Source organism: Pseudonaja textilis, chromosome Z (genome assembly GCF_049901715.1).
Source record: "Pseudonaja textilis isolate UNSWEBS1 chromosome Z, rPseTex1.2, whole genome shotgun sequence".
NCBI classification, from domain to species: domain Eukaryota; kingdom Metazoa; phylum Chordata; class Lepidosauria; order Squamata; family Elapidae; genus Pseudonaja; species Pseudonaja textilis.
Window position 1 is genome coordinate 23,594,451 of NC_142008.1, and position 20,289 is coordinate 23,614,739.

The 20,289-nt window shown below is 36.3% G+C and overlaps 1 protein-coding gene across 1 annotated transcript in view; it reads right to left on the reverse strand.

Moving 5' to 3' along the window:
- The window catches only part of CUBN (cubilin), a 153,060-nt gene that overhangs the window by 5,209 nt on the left and 127,562 nt on the right, over positions 1-20,289 (reverse strand). The window contains 7 exon segments of the mRNA XM_087917141.1: positions 403-513; positions 516-638; positions 909-941; positions 944-1,067; positions 9,182-9,272; positions 17,480-17,510; positions 17,513-17,575. Coding sequence (XP_087773267.1) covers positions 403-513; positions 516-638; positions 909-941; positions 944-1,067; positions 9,182-9,272; positions 17,480-17,510; positions 17,513-17,575 — 576 coding nt within the window.

The following is a 20,289-nucleotide window of genomic DNA, read 5'->3' on the forward strand; positions in this document are numbered from 1 at the left end:
CAGCTTGGTTCTTGGAGAGATGTTCAGAAATCCGTTTTGGTTTAAAACATGACTTCTAGCATAGAAGTTATGTCACTCTGAGACAGAATCATTGGTATTTCTGAATGATGAATTATGACACTTTACATATTTTGAAGACATTATTTTGTCTATCATTTATATAAAAAGAATAAAGGAAATTATTGTTTCACCATGTTTCTACTAGCTCTTACATATTTAGCTTTTCCATTGTTCTTTCAATATTTGCAATGTAATACTAAATGTTCTAATAAAGATCTAACAAAGGTAACCAAGTTGGCTTTGTGCCTAAAGCAGGACTAGAACTCTTAGTCTTCCAGTTTCTATTCTGATACCTTAATTAGTATACCAAACTGGCTTTCACTAAAAATTCAGAAAAAGAAAAATCTACCAGTCCACAATATGGCCAGTGGATATGGATCCATCCATCCATACTACCATTATAGAGTTTCAGGTAATCACTAGTACAGTCCCCAGGATCATCAATGCTGATGTAACAATAACAATCCTTCTTTGCAGCGCTTTAATTGTCCATTCACAGTCAGTTTGATTCTGGTAAGAAACTGGGTATTGTGGACTGGCTACTGAACCAGACTCTCCATATAACAAACCACCACAGGCTAGGAACAGAGAAAATAAGTTACTGCTAAACATTTACTTGTTCTTTTTCATGAGAGCCCCACTCTAGTCTAAATTTGAAGAATTATGCATCTTCCCTGTGGATGTTATTTTAATATTTTGTAGATTATATTTTAATTTAAGCCTTAAACAATCATTTCCATTTGTTTTTGATTTGTGTTTAGCTTGTTAGCTGCCCCTACAAGTCTTAAGTGGCAGCCAGATGGATTAATTTATTGTTTGATTGACAGAACTTAAAACATTTTCAGTACCAGATGGAGATGAAGTCCAAGTAATTTCATATAGGAAAGTAGGTGATCGCTTTTGAAACATGGATATATAACATGGTTTTTAGGAAATATAGGATTGGGTAAAGTGTTTCCACAATATTTGCCAAGCAGTGGTGAACTTATGTCACTACCATTTCTGACCTTTAAAATACATATATAAAGATTCTGTTAGCAACAATGAGATTGTCAAGGCTGAATTAATAAGAATTTCTCAATTGATTCAAATTTTTTGATTTACGAAGTTTTTTACCTGACAGAACACACATCACTACCTTGTCAAATTCCTTCATTCTATTTTAAAATTTATACAGTAGTTTTATCAGACACAGTAGTTTTATTTATCACAGTAGCAACAAAGCCTCTTCAGGCATGAACTGATGAGCAAGTTCTGATTTTTTTTTTAAGTATCAGGAGGGCCCCTAAGAACCACTCTGTCTTCATCTATCTCCTAGAGTGTGATTTGGTGGGACATTGTCCAAAGAATTAACAACTGCATGAATAACCTAATTCTAATTGGGATCAGGTGTGGAAGGTGTAACTTTCTGTTTCCAATAGCAATACTAATTTGAATCTAGGACCAACATTTGCTGTGGACCCAAAATGGATTCCATTGTATGTTGCAATGGAATCTTTTTAATCCCAATGCAAATAGGTTTAATTTCCAGAATCAAGACAGAATTAGAGTGGGGGGCAAATAATTGACATATGGGTGGCAGCCCCTTTAGGTATGGCCAATTAAAAAGAAATATTGGTAAAATTCATCAGTCGGGGCATGATCCTTCTGCTCACAATGTACTTTTTAGGCCATTAATTAAGGCCACAAATGCAATTTGGTCTACCACATCTACTTTGGCCAAAGTTGGGCTGGGCTTAGTAGTAGCACAAAAATAGAAGTCAAATCAAAGTTCCTACCCAACCACAAGATCAACTACAGACAGCAATCATCTGATTTATTGAGGAACAGAAAGCAACAGAAAATAGGATTTTTTCATAGCAGTCATCAAATATATCAATGTTAAAAGAAAACACAATCGGTATTTCCTTATAACATGAAGTGAGATAACTGACGTTCAGCATAAGATCCCTTAGCCAAATAAACCAGAATTCATCAATAATAAATGGAAAAATATATAGAATTTTGAGTACAGCTTCTATCTTCCAAGACAATTTCTCTCTTTGAACAGTAGGAGGAGCTGTTTCTTTGTTTTTGGACTAGAATTCCTATAAATTCCTGGGATTTGTCTATAGAATTGTTGCAAATTAAGCTGTTACATTTCTGTGCAGGAACTTAAATGAATAGACTTTAACATAAAATTATAGTCATATAGGTACACTTATGAGCTGATTTTTTTTCATAATCCAAATCAGGGATATATTTCAAGCAATTGCTGGCTCCACTATTGCAGTAAGCCATACTTTAACTATAGCTGTTTAAATAAGGCACAAAATTGAAAACTTAGCCTGGGCAAAACTATTTCATATCCACATTTTTCATTTTATCGCAGAACTGAAATAGAGATTTTATTTAAGAAAAAAAATGTGATAGTTATCAAAATATTAAGCCAGAGGAAGAACACTTCTTTAGTTGCAGTATTATACCTGATTGACTGCAGGTAATTTTTATTCACCATAGGAGGTTAGATAAGATCCAATTAAATGACTGTGTAAAGTTAAAAACAAAGACATTCCTTTTGCTTTAGAGGAATGTACTGCTCTTTACAGAGGTTTTCCTATATTTTCTGGCTGGTAAATAGATTTAGAAGCTTGATAGCATGTTAGATTATTTTCTGAAAATTCAATGGTTTGTGGGAATGATCTTGTAAGATTGCGGTAGAAGAAAACAGCCAAAGGACTGGTCAGATGAAAGGCAGCTGGGCCCACACCAAAAATGTAGACACAGCAAGAGGCTCAGGCGGGACCTCCCCTTAATTTTGAGGTGGTAAAGGAACTTGGGGGAAAGCGGGGTGCTGGTGGCAGTGGATAGAAGTATTTTTAGACTTGCATGATTATGTTAATGTACTTTTTTATTCAAATTTCATTTTAAATCATATTTTATTCCAATTCCATTTTAAATTGTTTTTATCAAAATTTAATAATAATTTGTTTCTGGAACTTTGCACTTGATATCATCCAAGGGCTAATCAGATAACAGATAATAGATAATCAGAGTTGGAAGGGACCTTGAAGGTCATCTAATCCAACCCCTCACCCAAGTGGAAGACCCTACACCATTTCTTACAGATGGCAGTCCAATCACTTCTTGAAAGTCTCAAGTGATGGCATTCCCACAACTTCTGACGGCAAGCTGTTCCATTGGTTGACTGTTCTCATTGTCAGAAAATTTCTCCTTATTTCCTTGTTCAGTTTCCATCCCTTATTCCTTGTCTGGCCTACAGGTGCTTTAATCAATAAATAAAGATCAATAAAGATTACTTAATGTTGCTTTACAGTAAAATAGAGGTAGCTCATCTGGTCATGTTCCTTGTCTGGTATATTTGGTAAGGCTGATGGAAAATAGCTGCCAAGAGGGACAAAAACATTCAAATCATTTAATTGAAAGTAAACCGGTTAAGATTGCTCGCTATTACTCTATCCTCCCACAATACTATTCTGTCAATTTATCTTTGTTGTTTTCTGGGCACACATCCAAACAAATTACGGGGCAGCATTCATCTTTCATTATTAATATTCCAATAGTGTCTTAGGAATAAAAAAGGCCTGAAATCATTCTTAGAAGTAAAGATTTATGCTTGAAGTGTGTGTGTGTGTGTGTGTTTTCATAACATTCCTTTGAAAAGTTATGATATTGATAGGATGAACTGCATAGCATTAGTCAAGTTTGTTCCTTCACATGTATACAGATAGAGATTCAATTTAGAAAGGATTTGCACAAGACCACTAAGAAACTTGAAAAAAACAAGACTCTGAGCAGAATTTCTAAACCTTGGCAGTTTGAAGATGTGTGGACTTCAGCTCCCAAAATTCCCCAAGCAGGATGGGAAATTGTAGAAGTTGAAGTCCACACATCTTTAGGCTGAATATACTACAGCAGGGGGCTCTCTTGAGATGCTGCAGTGAAGAGGGAAACGTTAGGGCGGAACCCACAGAGAATAAGCATCTGGAAATGTGACTTTCAAAAGTAATTTATTTATAATAGGAAAAGGGTGGAGCAGCAGTTCCAAATTAGCTCCATGGACACAAATACATCTGGATTCTTAACAGACTTCAAATGTCTTTACAAAAATTTTTAAGGCTAGAGTTCAAGCATTACAAAAGACCATTTTGAATGACTAGCACAAAAATCTGTATTATTTAAATGTTGGGAAATACCCCTCATAGGTTCTCTTTGCTAAGTCATAAGCAATACACAATTCCAAGAATGCAGTCAGAGGTGTACATAGATTTGTAGAAACAGCATCATCTTTTTCATCGCCCATCTTCTTCTATTGAAGTGCAAATAAAGTGATAAATATATATTGAATTATAACCCAATATAATTTAAGATTTAATCAAGTTTAATTAGTTCGCTGTACTAGGATTCCTTAAGCAGCCTAAGCATCCCACTAAGTCAGGGGTCTCCAACCTTGGCAAAGCTGGCTGAGGAATCTGGGAGTTGAAGTCCACAAGTCTTAAAGTTGCCAAGATTGGAGACCCCTGCACTAAAACTACGTACTTGGCCAGCTCATAATATAACCCATAAGGCTATTGGCATAAAACAGCCAGGTCACGGTTTGGGGGAATCACAATTCTACTGCTTATTTTTTAAAATAAAATAGTGCAAGGATAGTCCCACACAGTTTGTTTAACTGGATTTACTCACGAAGTTAAAAAAAAAAAAAACCTACACAGAGCAGCCCATTAGATTAGTAAGAGTCCAAGTAAGTGTCTTGAAGAGCTGGAGGAGGAGGATGTTGAGGTTATGCATGCCGAATAAACTTTTGAGACTAGGACAGGCTATGTTACAGGCTATGTTGTGCTCCATAAACTTCCATTCACTTTCTAGAACTCCCAATTCTTTCTGTCATGGTACTTCTGTTATATATTTATTACACATACCTATTATACATTAATACATAACTGCATACTACTTTATACATTTTATGCATTCCTTATACATATCTATTACTTTGACCTTCAACCTACTGTTTTTTTCCCATAAAATAATAATGCAAACAATTTATTGGTGAAAAATTAACATCTACAGGAAGTCGAAAACAGGGCATAGCCCAAAATCAATGTGTAGCTTTGGAAAAATGCAAAACTTGCCTGTTTTAAGATGAGATGGGTACTACTAAAGTATTGTATAACTTTGTGTTGGAATGTTTAAATAGGAGGGCCTAGTTCACTTTAAATTCCAAGTAGCAACAACTAAAGCAGGAATATTGCTTTCATCATGTAATGGAATAATTCCTAATTATTAACTTGTTGGAAACTGATGGAAAATAGAAACCCAAGAATAAGCATTGGGATATTGACTTAAATATAGCTTGTGTATGCTGCATTGCCAGTTTTAGAGCAAGAGTGACTAGTCTGGTTCCAAGTAAAAAATGGGAGGAGGGGTTTGTAATTTGTGGTATATTTTCCAGACATAGCATTGGTAGGAAAGGCACCACGATTTATAAAGAAATGAACAATAAAAAAAAATTACATTTAAAGAAACTTTTCCCCATTACAAAGTCTGAAGACTATTTCATCTCTTCATTACACCTAGAGCTTATTGTAATTATAAACAGATATTTGGGAAGAAAATCAGCAAGTATGTCAAGTATAAGCAGATTATTTTGTCTAAATAGTTCTTGCTTCTCACATGTTATCTGCACTTCATCATTACAGAAGTTTCAAAAAACTCCAAAATATTAAAAGAAAATTCAAACAAATTAAAAAATCATTTCTATTCCCAACAGATAAGCAAGAAGAGGCAAACAACAATACCAAAAAAAAAAAAAATGCAGAGACAACTTTTATCACTGAACTCAATCACTAACTGGAGTAGAAACATAAGAAACAGAAAACCAATTTTATCTAATGAGGCCTAGGACAGGGAGACTGATACCATCCTTAGCCATTAGAAGTTCACAGACTGAGCCACTCACATTCTCTCAATTCAACTGACTCCAAAGAGTAGTGGTGGTATGGAAAATGGGGGAGGTATGCCACGCATGCCACTCTGAATGCCTAGTGAAAAGGACGGTAGCACCAGTGGTGGGATTCTACCTGGTGGGACTGGTTCTATAGAACCAGTTGTTATGATTCTGCGCAGTTCAAAGAACCGGCAAAGTATGCCACTGGCTAGCCTCATCCCGCCCCAACCAGCCACTCCTTAACTAGCATGCACACAACTGTGTTGTGCCTTCGTCTAATTTTTGGTAAGTGCTATTTTTCCTTGTTTTCTCCGACAATCAGCTATTCCAACCATCAGCTGTGCTGGGAGATTTAAATTAGCTAGAAATCAGGAAATTGTTGGATTTCTTTTTTCTAGCTAATCTAAATAGCTGTTTACTGCTTTGCCTTCACACAGGAGGCTTCCCTGAGGCCCAGTCAGGGGTGATATTCAGGGGGTTGGGAGGGGGAGAAGTGGCCTGAGAGCAGAGCTCAACCTTTCTTAGGATTGAAGCTTCTATTTTTCAGTACAGACTCAGGCAGCAGATTGTAGAAAGGTAGATATCTGAGTGAATCTGTGATTCTGCAAGCAACTCAATCTGCCAGCCTGCTTTGCCTGATTTTGGGTAAAAGTTGCTCTTTTTTATATAAAAAACTCAATATTTACATACATGCTGTGTTGTGAGTTAATTTCATGAGTTTCCTTGCTAGCAAATTTTATGAGTTTGCTTGCAAGCAAATTTTATGTGACAGACTCAGGCAGCAGATTGCAGAAAGGTAGATCTCTGAGTGAATCTGTGATTTTGTGAGCAACTCATCTGCCTGCTTGCTTTGCTTGATTTTGGGTAAAAGTTGCTCTTTTTTATATAAAAAAATCAATATTTACATAAACATTTACAATATTTATATACAAGCCATGCCCAGCCAGTCATGTGACCACCAAGCCATGCCCAGTCAGCAAGCCATGCCCAGCCAAGCCACACCCACAAATTAGGCCATGCCCACCGAACCAGTTGTTAAGAAATTTGAATCCCACCCCTGGGTGGCATATCTAACAAATAAATGAACAACTAGAAAGGTTACTACAAAAAATGATATTTTAGAATTTTAAACATAAGTAGTCTTAATTTTATGGTAGGTTTTATATATTGTATTTCAACATAATATGGTTTGCCTGGTTTTGGCTTGTATTGTTCTGTGAATCCAACTGTATAAAACCATGGCTTTTACCTTAGTACAGTATATAAATCCCACCAATTTTGATTTATTCCACAAACCATCTTAAAGAAATATCTATAAGTGAATTTTTCTTTAAGATAAGTACACCATTTCATTTTAAGATTGTAGATATAATGTGATGCAGAAATTTATTACAGACAAAATTTGTACCTTTTTATCCATTTACCATCTGAAAAGTATAAGCAGGGAGCCAGATATATTTCTTTGCAGAGCTTTTCAGGTTGATTGATTGTTTGTTTTTTATATATTAGACCACCAGACTTTCAGTCAATTCTGGGTGATTATGTCCAAGATAGGAAACAATAAAATAGTTATATACATATATGTCGATACACATCCAGAAAAAAATATGTAAAAATTATACCACAAATGCAACAAACTGTAGACCAAATCTTACGAAGCAAAATTCTGAAATGACAGCTTAACTGTGATATATTATTTGCAAAATACGGTATCTCTTTTGACATAGATTGCACATTTTTATAATATAAAATCATGCTTAGGATAACTTGGTTCTTCGTTCTAGAAATAGAAGCCTGGAAGACACTTTTTTCTTCCTACATATGTTTCAGTGGAAACATCTGCAAATGTTTATTTACTAACAGAGATGTTTAAAATAAAAATGTTTTCATTATGTTATGAGAAACAAAGAGACAGACTCCTAGTGCACATTTACTTTCAAATTTAAAATGATTAATCTCCCAGTAAAATGTATCACAGGTAAACATAGATAATTATTTCAAGTAAGATAGTTTGTGTTAAGATCTTAATGAAGATGAGAGTCTTCTTCATAACAGTGCTTAGATTACTACAAATAACTGCCATTTCTGTTTTTTCTCTTCCAAGAGTTCATCTGAATCACCAACAACATTAAACAGAATACTTCAATCAGATTATTCAATTTTGTTTTACTAATATATTCCAGTCACTAAATGACACATGGCTTATAATTTAGTAAATAATTTCATTTCAGACCTGTTAAACATATGTTGTGCTACTAATAAAAGCTTTTAGGATTTCTTTTGCAGATTTGTTTCAAACTGACATGCCAGGTTTTGATTTAACCATTTTAGATTTAAGCAGACTTTTTAAATAAAAAATGCAGATAAGAAACAAATGGTTCAACAAAGAATCTCAAATTGTTGTTGATTAGGTGATGTTGCAACAATTTAATCATGATTATAGTTCATTTATTTTGTATGTCAAAATACACTTGGTCCTCACATGATAGCTAAAAATTCTGGAAGTTGTATCCTTAACACACGCGGAGGGAATACAATTGAGTCACATGGCAAAAGAAGAACCTTATTCTATATTTTCAAGCCTCACCAAATTCAAAAATGCTTAATAACACCCACAAAAAAGTTAATATCTGTGAGAAAATGGTCTGGCAAAAATTACAAGTTTAGAAAGCTATCTTTTGTTTCAGTCTGATAGAAATTAAAAACAGCTACTAACTGTGGGTGTGGGGAAGGGCTGAGTTACAATGACTCAGTGAAATACTATGTTCTACTACACCACAAAGGCTTTCTATGTCATCAGATCTGGTGTGTTTCCTTTACAGATTGTTAAGGATCAGTTAAGAACTACTACTTTCTCTAAACTCTAAATTAATAGAAGATTAAGGCTGTTTTGATAGATGGTTATTTTCAGCTAATTATTTTTTATATTAACGTATTACAGAAAGGCTGGATTGAAAACAGTTTCATTAATGTTACTCAGAATTAATTTTTAAATTATGAATAAACATTATTTCATGGAAGCAAAATCTAAAAATTTGGCTTAGATCTAATAAATGTTCCTTGAATATGAAGCTTTTCAGCAACATCATTTCAGCAAGATAGTCAAATGAGTTTCCTCTGATATGAATATGATGATTTAATATGTAATTCAACACTTAATTCCATTGCATATACCTGAGATAGAAGAACGTATTGAGCAACTTCAATCCTATCTTCAACCTTCTCCTTTTGATGATTTGGTAATGAGAAGGTGGTTTGGTTACACCTACAAAGATTCTGAAGAAACTTAGAAATTTAGAGCCTTTTGAGTTGACTTTCAGGTTGAAGCTAGAACAGAGACAGTGTTGATCATGTTTGTGAATGATCTGTGGCAGAACCAGAATGAAAGAGGTGCAACTAGGACCTCAACACCTTTTGACTAAACATGGTGTAATCCGAGACCAACTGGAGGAATGGGAGCACAGTTTTGCAGGATTCTCCTAATGTCACATGTCTCCATGGTCAGTTCCAGTCAGAATTGGTAGGAAATACTGTAGATCACATGCCATACCCCTAATTTGTGGGGTGTCTTGGGGTTAGTATGTTCACTTCTCTTTATTTAACATGAATATCTGCTAGAAGGGTCTTTGAACATGTTCAAGGTGTGACATTTTCTGCCTTTCCAAAACAGAAAGGCCTTACTTATGGTCATTCATAAGGAATGTGCTCTATATGGGCTTCCCCTGAAAACTGTTTTGCTACATAAGATTTGGTCTGCAGTTCATTGCATTTCTGGTATAATTTATACATATTTTTTCTGGATATGTATGGACTTATATGTATATGACTATTTTACTATTTTCTATAATCACCCAGAATTGATCGAAGGTCTGGTGGTCTAATATCTAAAACACTAAAATACACAGAATACAATGTCACAAGCATGCCATGCTTATGAAACGTCTAAGCTTCACTGCTTATTAGTTGAATTCAAGGTACTGCAAATCAAGGTACTGTTTGTCACCTTTAATTCCTAATAGCATAAGTCGTAGTTATTACAGGGATCAATTGTTTCGCATGATTTTTGCAGAATCTGGCAGAACTGGCTCTCATTCTCTTCATAAGGCCATTTCCTCTAGTCTAGTAGCAATATCCAGCAGGCAGACCTTCATTATTCTTGGCCTCTGGTATAGTATCTTGAGATTTGTATGATTCCCATCTTCTCAGTCTTTAAAGAGATTACAATTTTAGTTTTCCCATGTAAGATTAAGAGTATCTTGGCAACGTTTCAGCGAGATCCCACTCGCCATCCTCAGGCTGGTACTTTCGGCTTCGTGCCAGTGCAAGCAGTGTGTGATCGGAGCTGCCATCTCTCTATAAATACTGGTGGGGGGGGCTGGTGTGCTGGGCTGGTTGGCTGTGCTGCTGCCTCTTGATTGGTTGATGGAGTTGATGTTGGTATAATGGGCTGTGTGATGGCCTTGTAAGTTTTGTTGTGGAGATATCCTAGATCTTGTGCTTTAATCTCCTGAGAAGAGATCAAAACACAAACAAGCCCACTGCTGTGACAGAATGGTTTTTTCTTCATCCTGATTGGTTGGGAGTCTTGGTCTGTGTTTGGTCTGTCTTGGAGTTTGCTGTATTCTGCTTGATTGGTGTTTCTAATATCTTCTGTCTGTTTTGTAGCTTTTTTTGTCTTGATTGGCTGGCAACATTGTGTTTCCTGTATTGGAGGCTTTTAGTGAGGCTTGGCTCCAAGTAAATGGGTGGCTATCATTTATTAGGAAGCTAGGTTTCATCTGGGCACGAATAGATCCCCCCTGATACCTCCAGCTCAAACACACCCCAACCAGGCTGTGAAAGTCTGACTCATAGATGAACACAATACAGAAGCCTGATGATGGCAGATGAGATTCTGCCGAAACGTTGCTACAACTTTAAAAACACAACTATAATGACGTGGGAAAATACCGGAACAAAGCTGAATACCATACATGTAAGTACCTCTGAAAACTTAAGAATATATATATATATATATATATATATATATATATATATATATATATATATATATATATATATGGATCTTTGGTTGTTCGGGTTTTCTCCTGCGTAAGATTCAAGTATCTAGGCAACGTTTCGATGAAGTCTCATTCATCATCTTTCAGGCTTCTGTCTCCGGCTCTGTGCTTCTCAGAGTAATGTGAGATTGCAGCTGCTTCCTCCTTTTAACTGCCAGTGGGGGTGGGACTTGATTGGGTGGGGGCTTGGCTGTGTTCTGATTGGGTGGGGGTGTGTTCTCATTGGTAGGGGGTTTGGCTGTGTTCTGATTGGTTGGGGGGTTAGCCGTGTTCTGATTGGTTGGGCGTGTTCTGTTCAGGTGGGGGCTTGGTTGTGCTCAGGTTAGTCTTAGTTGCTGGGGGATTTGAGCTGGTGAGTTGTGATCTTGCTGTTTGGCTTCGAGTTCGTGGTCCTTCTGCATCTTCATAGTGGGTGTCGGTTTGCTTCATGTATGGCTCGGAGGGGTTTGAAGTGGGTAGTGATGCAGCTGCCGTGCAGCTTCTGGTCCATGGTCGTGTCTCATCTTCTGAGTGGGTGGGAGTCTGTTTTCTACATGGAAGTGTGGTGGTGGCATCTTGTGTGGCTCTCATGGGTGTGGGTCTGGTGTCATTCTTCATGTTGGGTACTGTCTGTTCGTGAGGGCGGGTTTCCAAATGGCTGGAAGGCGGGAGGTGTCATCTCGTTTGTTCATGCTGTGTGGGCGTTTTCTATCTCTATGGCTTCTCTGATTATTCTGCTGTTGAAGTGTTCGGTTTGGCGATAGTTCTGGTATTTTTAAAATCAATTTCATGTCCTGTGGCTTTGAGGTGTTGGACCAGGAAGAGGTCGTTTCTTCTTTTTGATTGAGTTCTTATGTTCTTCAATGCGTGCACTTATTCTTCTGTTAGTTTGTCCAATGTATGTGGTAGGGCAGGCAGTGCAGGGGATTTCATATACTCCTTGGTTTTCTAATTCGATTTTGTCTTTGGGGTTTCTTAGGATGGTGGATATTTTTCTGCTTGTGCAGAATGCTGTTTTGATGTTGTGTTTTTGGAGGATCTTGCTAATTTTGTCTGTAGTGCCTTTTATATATGGGAGGAGGGCTTTGCCGTTTTCTTGTTCTCTGTCTTGGATTTTGGTTGGGGTTTCTTTTTGGATTAGGTGGGTAATCTTCTTTCTTTGGAATCCATTGGCTGCAAGTACGTTGGTGAGAGTGTATAGTTCGGTTTTTTGGTGTTGTTCATCGGCTAAGCATTTTGTTCTGGAGATGAGTGTCTTGGCTACGGAACTGATCTGTGCTGGGTGGTGGTGTGAGAGTGCATGTAGATAGTGGTTAGTATGTGTTTTCTTCTGGTAGATGGTGTGTCCTAGGGAGCCATTGGATCTTTTGTATACCAAGACATCTAGGAAGGGAAGTTGGTTGTTGGCTTCTGTTTCCATGGTGAATTGTATTTTGGGGTGTAGGCTGTTGAGGTGTGTGAGGAAGTTGTTCAGTTTTTCTTTCCCATGTGGCCAGATTATGAAGGTGTCATCTACGTATCTGAGCCAGAGTTTGGGTTTGTGGTCGTATTTTTCTAGAGCTTGTGTTTCAAAGTGTTCCATGTAGAGGTTTGCGATGACAGGTGAGAGGGGTGATCCCATGGGTGCTCCTTCTATTTGTTTGTATTTTTGTCCATTGTAGGTGAAGTATGTATTGGATAGGCAGTGGTTGGTTAGATATCCAATACATACTGCCTATCTGGATATCTAACCAACCACTGCCTATCCAATACATTTTCCCTGGGACATATGTATTGTATTTGCAAGAGACTGTATTTGCATGATTTATGTTCTGATCCACCAAAATTTAGTTAGAGATGGAGCAAAAGAAGACTTTCCTTAATAGTTGGAAAAATGACATAGCTTCATGTGGAATGAAATGACCATTTTTTAAAAGGGTTTGCCAGTGAATATTTCCTTTTTCCCTTCTTATTTATATGGTTTCTGGGAATGTCTTTATTTGCAATCAGTGGTTCAGCTGAAGGCAGTAGCAGATTTTAACTTTTCAAAAGAGGCACAATTGAATAATTTTCTAGTTGCATGAATTTTGGGGGTGAAAGTTAATGTCCTCTGCTTCAAGATCCACTTAACAACTTACAAGCCATAGCAGAAGCCATAGTACATTCAAACAAGCTTCTTTTTCATTTCTCATAATGACTTGCCAAGTCCAAGACAAAGCTTTATTCCCTACTTTACAACTCAGCAATTGTATAATCTTGACTTGGCAACTGACACTTTGGCCCTCTTGACAAATGGCTGAAACCCACAACTACTCAAGTTCTAAAGAGGAGTCATCACATTAGTCACAAACATTTGCAAAAACTCTTTTAAGGACAATGGCTATCCCAGTTTTCTGTCTCCATTTTCAGTATAATAGGATGGAGTTGTCTACCGAAAACAGTTCACTTTGGACTGCTTGGAATTAAATGACTTAAACTCAGAAAATAGGAGAACAGAATTCTTAATAAGCAAGCAAATATGCACACATCAGCCCCTTTTTGTCTTGTGAAGAATAAAGCTGATTGGCAACAATGTTAATTGCTAGAATCTGCTTTGGAGGGGAAAACCAATTTAATAAAAAGCTTCTAGTCATACTTCACAAATGTCATAAAATCAAAGGTCAAATAGCAGCAACCAATTTGAGTGAGTTATGAAAGACTTTTTTCAAGTGTAAATGAATATTGTCACCCTGTGTTGTGATTCAATCAAGCCAGTAGCTATCAAGGTGACTTACTTTGAACAAAGATTGTTTATGTTCATAGGCAGTGGCCTTTTATAAAAGAAAATGCATTTTCTAATATCCTGCTTACTTAATAAATGAAATAGAAGTTCCCCCATCTGTTATGAGACTCAAATGAAACCATTTGTTTGTTTATTTATTTATATCCCTCCTGTATTATTTTTAACTCAAATAACTCAAAAGAGCAAACATACCCAAGACATCCTCCTATTTTCTCCATAACTACAACTCTGTAAGGTGAATTGAGTTGAAAGACAGAAACTGACCCATGGCCACCCAGCTGGCTTTCGTAGCTTCCACTTTCTAGCCTGATATCATTAGACCAAACTGGCTCTTATATATTTTTACCTGCATTAAGGGGAGAGCTAGTTTGGTGTAGTGGTTAAAGGCACTGGATTGGAAAACTCGAGATCATGAGCTCTGATTGTATTTTGGACCAATTGCTGTCAGTTGAAGTCAAGACTGACATTTAGGCACAGATAAAATAAATAATAAGAACGTTTCCTGAGAAATCACCATTAGCTGAAAAGTACAAACATTTTTTATCTTTGGCTAAATAGCAGCGTTTCTCAATCTTGACATCTTCAAGTGGTCAAGTTTGAGAAAGACTGCTACAGAATCTTCAAATTAGCTTCACAATCTCCACTAAGCTTATTTCCACTCTGAATTGTTTACTTTTCACCTAAAATTAAGCTAAAATCAAAACTAAAATTGAGGTGGGGGGACAATCATAAAGCCAATGTAAGCCACGGTGGCACAGTGGTTAGAATGCAGGCTACTTCTGCTGACTTCTGATTGCCTGCAATTTGCAGTTCAAATTTCACCAGGCTCAAGGTTGACTCAGCCTTCTATCCTTCTGAGGTGGGTAAAATGATAACTCAGATTGTTGGGGGCAAGATGCTGACTCTGTAAAACACTTAGAGAGGGTTGTAAAGCATTGTAAAGCAGTATATAAGTCTAAGTAATAAGTACTAAAGACCTATAGAACTGGATTCCATGCAAAAACCACTAGATAACCAATTATATAAGGAGGTAGAGAATAAAGAGAAAGATGAAGAAAAAAAGAAAAAAAACCAGGGGGTTGGACTAGAACAGTGATGGCGGACCTTTTTGTTGTGGTGTGCCGAAAGTGCACACAGGCACTTTTTTGAAGCCCAGATCTGGTGACCCTAGTCTATTTCTGGGATGAAAGAGAAAGCAAAATGTTTCACCTATCCTACTTTGCTATTGCCTTTAAAATACCACCCCACAAACCACATGTACTCCAAAACAGAAATTAAGAAAACAGACTCATGCAATCACTGTTTTAAAGACTCATGGGGATTATTGAGGAAATTTACCTATGGAACTTGTGTTCAAGTACAGTTAACCATTGTTACTATAATCTTGTTTTGCGAATGCAAGTTAAGGTGAATGTTTTGGCTTGTGCCTACATATGCAAAGCATTTGTGGCAGGTTAATAACATTTACTAAAGTCTCAGAATTCATATTATTTTTTAAAAAATTATAGAATGAATTGTTCATCATATAATTTTATACAGTTAGAAGTTAATGGGATGAAGTCAGCCTGGAAAAATGCATTCTCGAATTTACAAGGAGCTCCACTCTATTTTTGTAATGCCCCATTAAGTGCAAATGCTGGCTAGCAGAGTGTTGGAATTTTGTGTTACTTATCCATTGTCGGATCAGTAAGAAAGAGTCTTTTGTTGATTCTCTTTCTATGTTCAGAATAATCAATATAAGTCAATGATTACTTCAGTAACATTAACTGTAGTACCACTATGTTAGACTAAAATTGTTAAAACCTCTGCTTTAGGCTTACCTTTTAATGAAGTTACAACTTAAAGATAGACTACATCAGACTTTAACAATGAAGTTCATTATTACTTAACAAGGAAGATTTTAAAGAGAAAAGTGTATCAATATTTTCTGTAATGTGTAACATTTCAAGAACATTTTTGGAGATGTTATTTTTTTAAATTTGTGTGTGTTCATACAATCTACTAGATCTATATATTTGTCTTCAATGTCCAGTTTTAATACATGGACATATAATGTGTAAGACAGAAAGAGATCAAAGAACTCAGAAACATAATTTAAGAAAACAGAAGAATATTACTAAATAAGTAACATTCACTCAATGATTTTTCCAGAAACTCAGCCTTTTATTTGAATGCCAAGATTTCTAATAGTTGCTTGCCACAGAAATTAGTCATACAACTAACTTGTGATCCAGTGTTTTCAGTAGAACAGTCACAAGTAGCATTGTTGAAAATGGATCTTAAGCATTTTAAAACCATGATGCAACAGAGAATAAAACACATTGGTGAATCTTTCTTGCCTCAAATCATGGTTTACTGCCTCAAATATTCATTAATTAAAGAAAAAGTGATTTAGCCTTCAAGGCTCAAAATGGTTTTCATTTTAACCAAACCCAGCCCGAAATGACCTTTTCAGAATAAAGTCAGGAAGTGTGGATATTTTTTGTGCTTTTAATCATACTGGGAATTGTAGGAGCTATTTCTCACATCCATAAAGCATTAGCTTGGGGAAAGCTAAAATAGCATGATATAAATGAGGTTTTTAAAGAAGTCATTTAGCTTGGAGAACTAACAAAGAAAGAACAATGTATTGGAAAAGGAATAAAACTCCTGGTATGGAAGACTTCCTGAGAAGGGGGTGATTTTTTATTTCTTCTGTAACACTTGAAAGTGGGGAGATCTTTCTTTGTGCATAGAGATAAATTAATGAACAGTTATTTTGGAATTCCAAAATAAAGGCATGTGCTTAAAAAAAATGCTTACTTTTTAGCAAGCTCTCTTCCTCTTTGTACTTATTTTCAGAGAAGAATCATGTTCCCTGAAAATATCCTTCATAGTAGAGGGAGCTCAAATATTTTGCACTAAGATACTACTAAGTAACCAAATCTTGCAACACAGATAGTAATTAAAGCTGATGGTCTAGTCACAACTGCAGAAAGGACACAATAAATAACAATATTAAGAATATAAAGCAATATCTTCATTTTTAGAGAATTAATCAATTTATAATTCATTTGAAAATGCTAGACTTTTGATGAACTGATCTACGAGTAAGTTCCATTAAACTTAGTACGTAGAATTTGTTTTCTAAGAGTATTTTAAATATACACTCACTCACCGATATATACCAATGCTTGCATAGTTATATACTTTTTTTTTTACAAATTACACACACATGTACACATATTTGTGATCTCCCCACCCCCTGTATTCAGTATTATTCCCAAACAAAAATAATATATAATAAATAGGTTCCCCAGCTAGGCTGTGAGAAAATCCTTTTAAATTACTTAACGTAAAAATATTTAATAGATTGAACTACCATTATTTAATGAAAATTGTAGCATGGGTTGACAGCTGGGTGATTGAATATGGATAAAATACTATGAAGAATAATTTGGTATGATCTTGCATATCTTTTCATCACAATTCTTTTTGTTCACTTGCATACAGTTAAAATATTACATCACAAAGAATCATGCAACTTGATTCTTAAAAATGAAATTATTCAGTATATCGTATCATTCATCTTCACATATTAAATAGTGAAATATAAAATTAAAATCTTGGCCACTTACACTGCAGGTCAAAATTTTCAAAGTTTGGGATTAAAACATCCTTAGATGATCCTGCCTTTTAAAAAAATTGCAGTTCAAATTGTTTCATATTGACCAGGGAAATTAGGAGAAACAATATGGCCAGATGATGCTGTCAGATTTGCCCCAGAACCTGCAAGAAAAGAGAATTCTGAAAAAGCAATTAATTGTACTGAAAAATTATTTAAAAGAAGAAAGCTAATAAACTACACAAAGCCAAAATGTCTGGGTTTGATGGTGGAATTTCAAATCTAAAAAGATTTTTTTAAAAAATTAGGGGGAAAAGTGCATGGATGTGTTAATCATTGTATTCAATAATTCTTTCAGATGCTTTAAGCTGGAACCAAAACATACATGTTTCCCACATTTGGGTTGGTGCAGAGACCAAAATAAGGCTGCTTTTGTCTATGTACAGAATGAACAGTGTTCTTTCTGTCTTTAACTTCCTGGCTGAGTATAAAGACAGTTAGATAAACTCTACGAAGGCTTCCATACAAAGTTTCTTTATTGGATTGTAATAGGCATCCTCAAAGTATAACTCACAGTTATGTTGAGATTCATCTAACATCCAATCATTGCATAGTTGTCTTCATAGTGTGAAAATATACTTATCTTCATCCCATAATGATGGAGCAAAGGGAAAAACACCAGCACGATGCTGGAGTCCAAGCAAGAATAAAGGAAACTCCCCCAAACCCAACCAAGAGTCAATTCTGTGACCAATCAGGATTACAGATGTGACCACATTACATGAACTACATTTCCCATGAGGCATTAACTACATTCCCCATGAGGCATTCCCTTCAGGGGGCAGCTCCCAATTCCCAATCAACTATATACTGCTGAACACTCCCTGCCTGGAATTATAAATTCCACTACCAACTAACTATTAACTAAAGTAAACAACTAAGATAGTAAATAGTAATATAGCATCAAACAATGCAATGAGGTAGATGCAAAGCATGCAAAGTTTGAGGTTCAATCTTTGAGGTCAGCCTTTCTCCGCAGCAACACTAGGTCGGTGATCGGTCTGGTATAGAGCTTCTTGGTGAAAGTCTGCTGGTTGCTTATGGTGGCCTTGTAGGGTGGACAGGTATCCTTGCTTCCAATGGTACCAAAGGGTGCCAGAGAACAATTGGAATGGATGTTGCAAAGACATTTGCCTGGGATAGGGCCTGTAGCCAATTGACGCAGACTATCCCTGTGATTCCCCATCCTAGTGCTGTCTTGAAGGCAGATGGGGAGACTTTCGGGCCTTTGACTACTTCATTGTGAATGAAAACATCAGGTGCATCTACTCCCAACAAAAGCAGAGTCTCGGCTACCGGATCTAGAGTCAGTAAAGTAATGAGCCATGTGCTTCAGATGAAGTATGTTGCTTGCTACCTCTGGTGTTGCAATCTGACTGTGGTCACCTGGTATCCCCCAAACCCAATCAAGGGTCAATTCAATGACCAATCAGGATTACAGATGTGACCACATGATGAACTACATTTCCCATGAGGTGTTAACTACATATTCCATGAAGCTCCCAATTTCCAATCAACTCTGAACAGCACAAACAGGCTGTTCTAAACTGAAAGGCTTCAGCAGGGAAAATGAGAAAAATGATAAAAGATAATGGGAAGAGTAAGACTAGTGTGTTTCATTCCGCTCTTCTGCTCAATATCCTCTGTACTCCATTATCTTACTGGCTCCTAGGAAGATAACAGAGAAACAAACCAATGAGATATATCACATTGGTAGATGCTGTTGGGAAAGAATGATTATATATACCAGCTTTTCCTACTTTCCCCATCCAATTTTGTTTCAGCTGAAATTTTGGACCACTAAGTACCATGGGTTTTGGTTCTGCCAAACCATGGCTGATTAAAAATGGTTCCAGACAATGTCTGGAATGTGATGGTTTGTTCCAAGTTTGATTGTTTCTTATTTACACAAATGCTGTCCAATAAAACAATGCTTAAGTTTGCTCTTCGTTGCCAAGAATTTTAAATATTATAGTAATTAAGTCTACCTAATGCAATAAGAGGAGCCATTTTGATGTATGGCTAAGGCATCAGATTAGAAACCAGGAGACGAGTTCTAGTCCCACCTTTGACCCAAAGCTAATTGGGTAACCCTTGAAGCAGTTACTCTTTCTCAGACTTAGGTAGGAGGCAATGGAAACCATTTCCAAAATCTTGTCAAGAAAACTGCAAGGAGTTGCCTGGAATTTCCCAGGCAGTTGCCAAGAGTCAACAGTGACTCAAGGGATAAAAACAAAACAACAAAAAAAGGATCTCCTTTTCTATTTCTACTTCTTACTGAGATACATGGACTAGACAATTGAAGAGGAGTCTCACATGATTCTGTATCAGCAACTTCATTCTGTCATGAGGCAATAGGAGGAATCATTTGACTCAAGAGCAGATGACTGGTGTGTTTGCTATGCTCAGGTCTCCCTATTTACCCATTCGTTCACCAAGCCTGCTAGAGTAGAAAGCTGGGATTTTACTTAATTTGCCAGGAAAAAAAATCTTGCATGGAGACAACTAATAGTTTCAGAAGAATACTAAGTTGAAATAAACTTATTGGAATATTTACTGTATTCTTTAATGCAAGGAAAGTTTTCTTTACTTTTTTTTTTTTGAAGGACAAGGACATTCAATTTTGGGAGTCCCTTTTATAATGTTATGCATTTATGTATTCTAGATGAATTAACAGTGGCTTTCTGGCTATAACTTTCAGAGATGCTGAACAAAGTTGATGTTGGTATCAGTTATTTATGTCTTTTGGAATAACAAATTTGAACATCCTGTTTTAGTAAAAAATGCGGAGGGACTGCTTTGAATATAAAATTAGTTT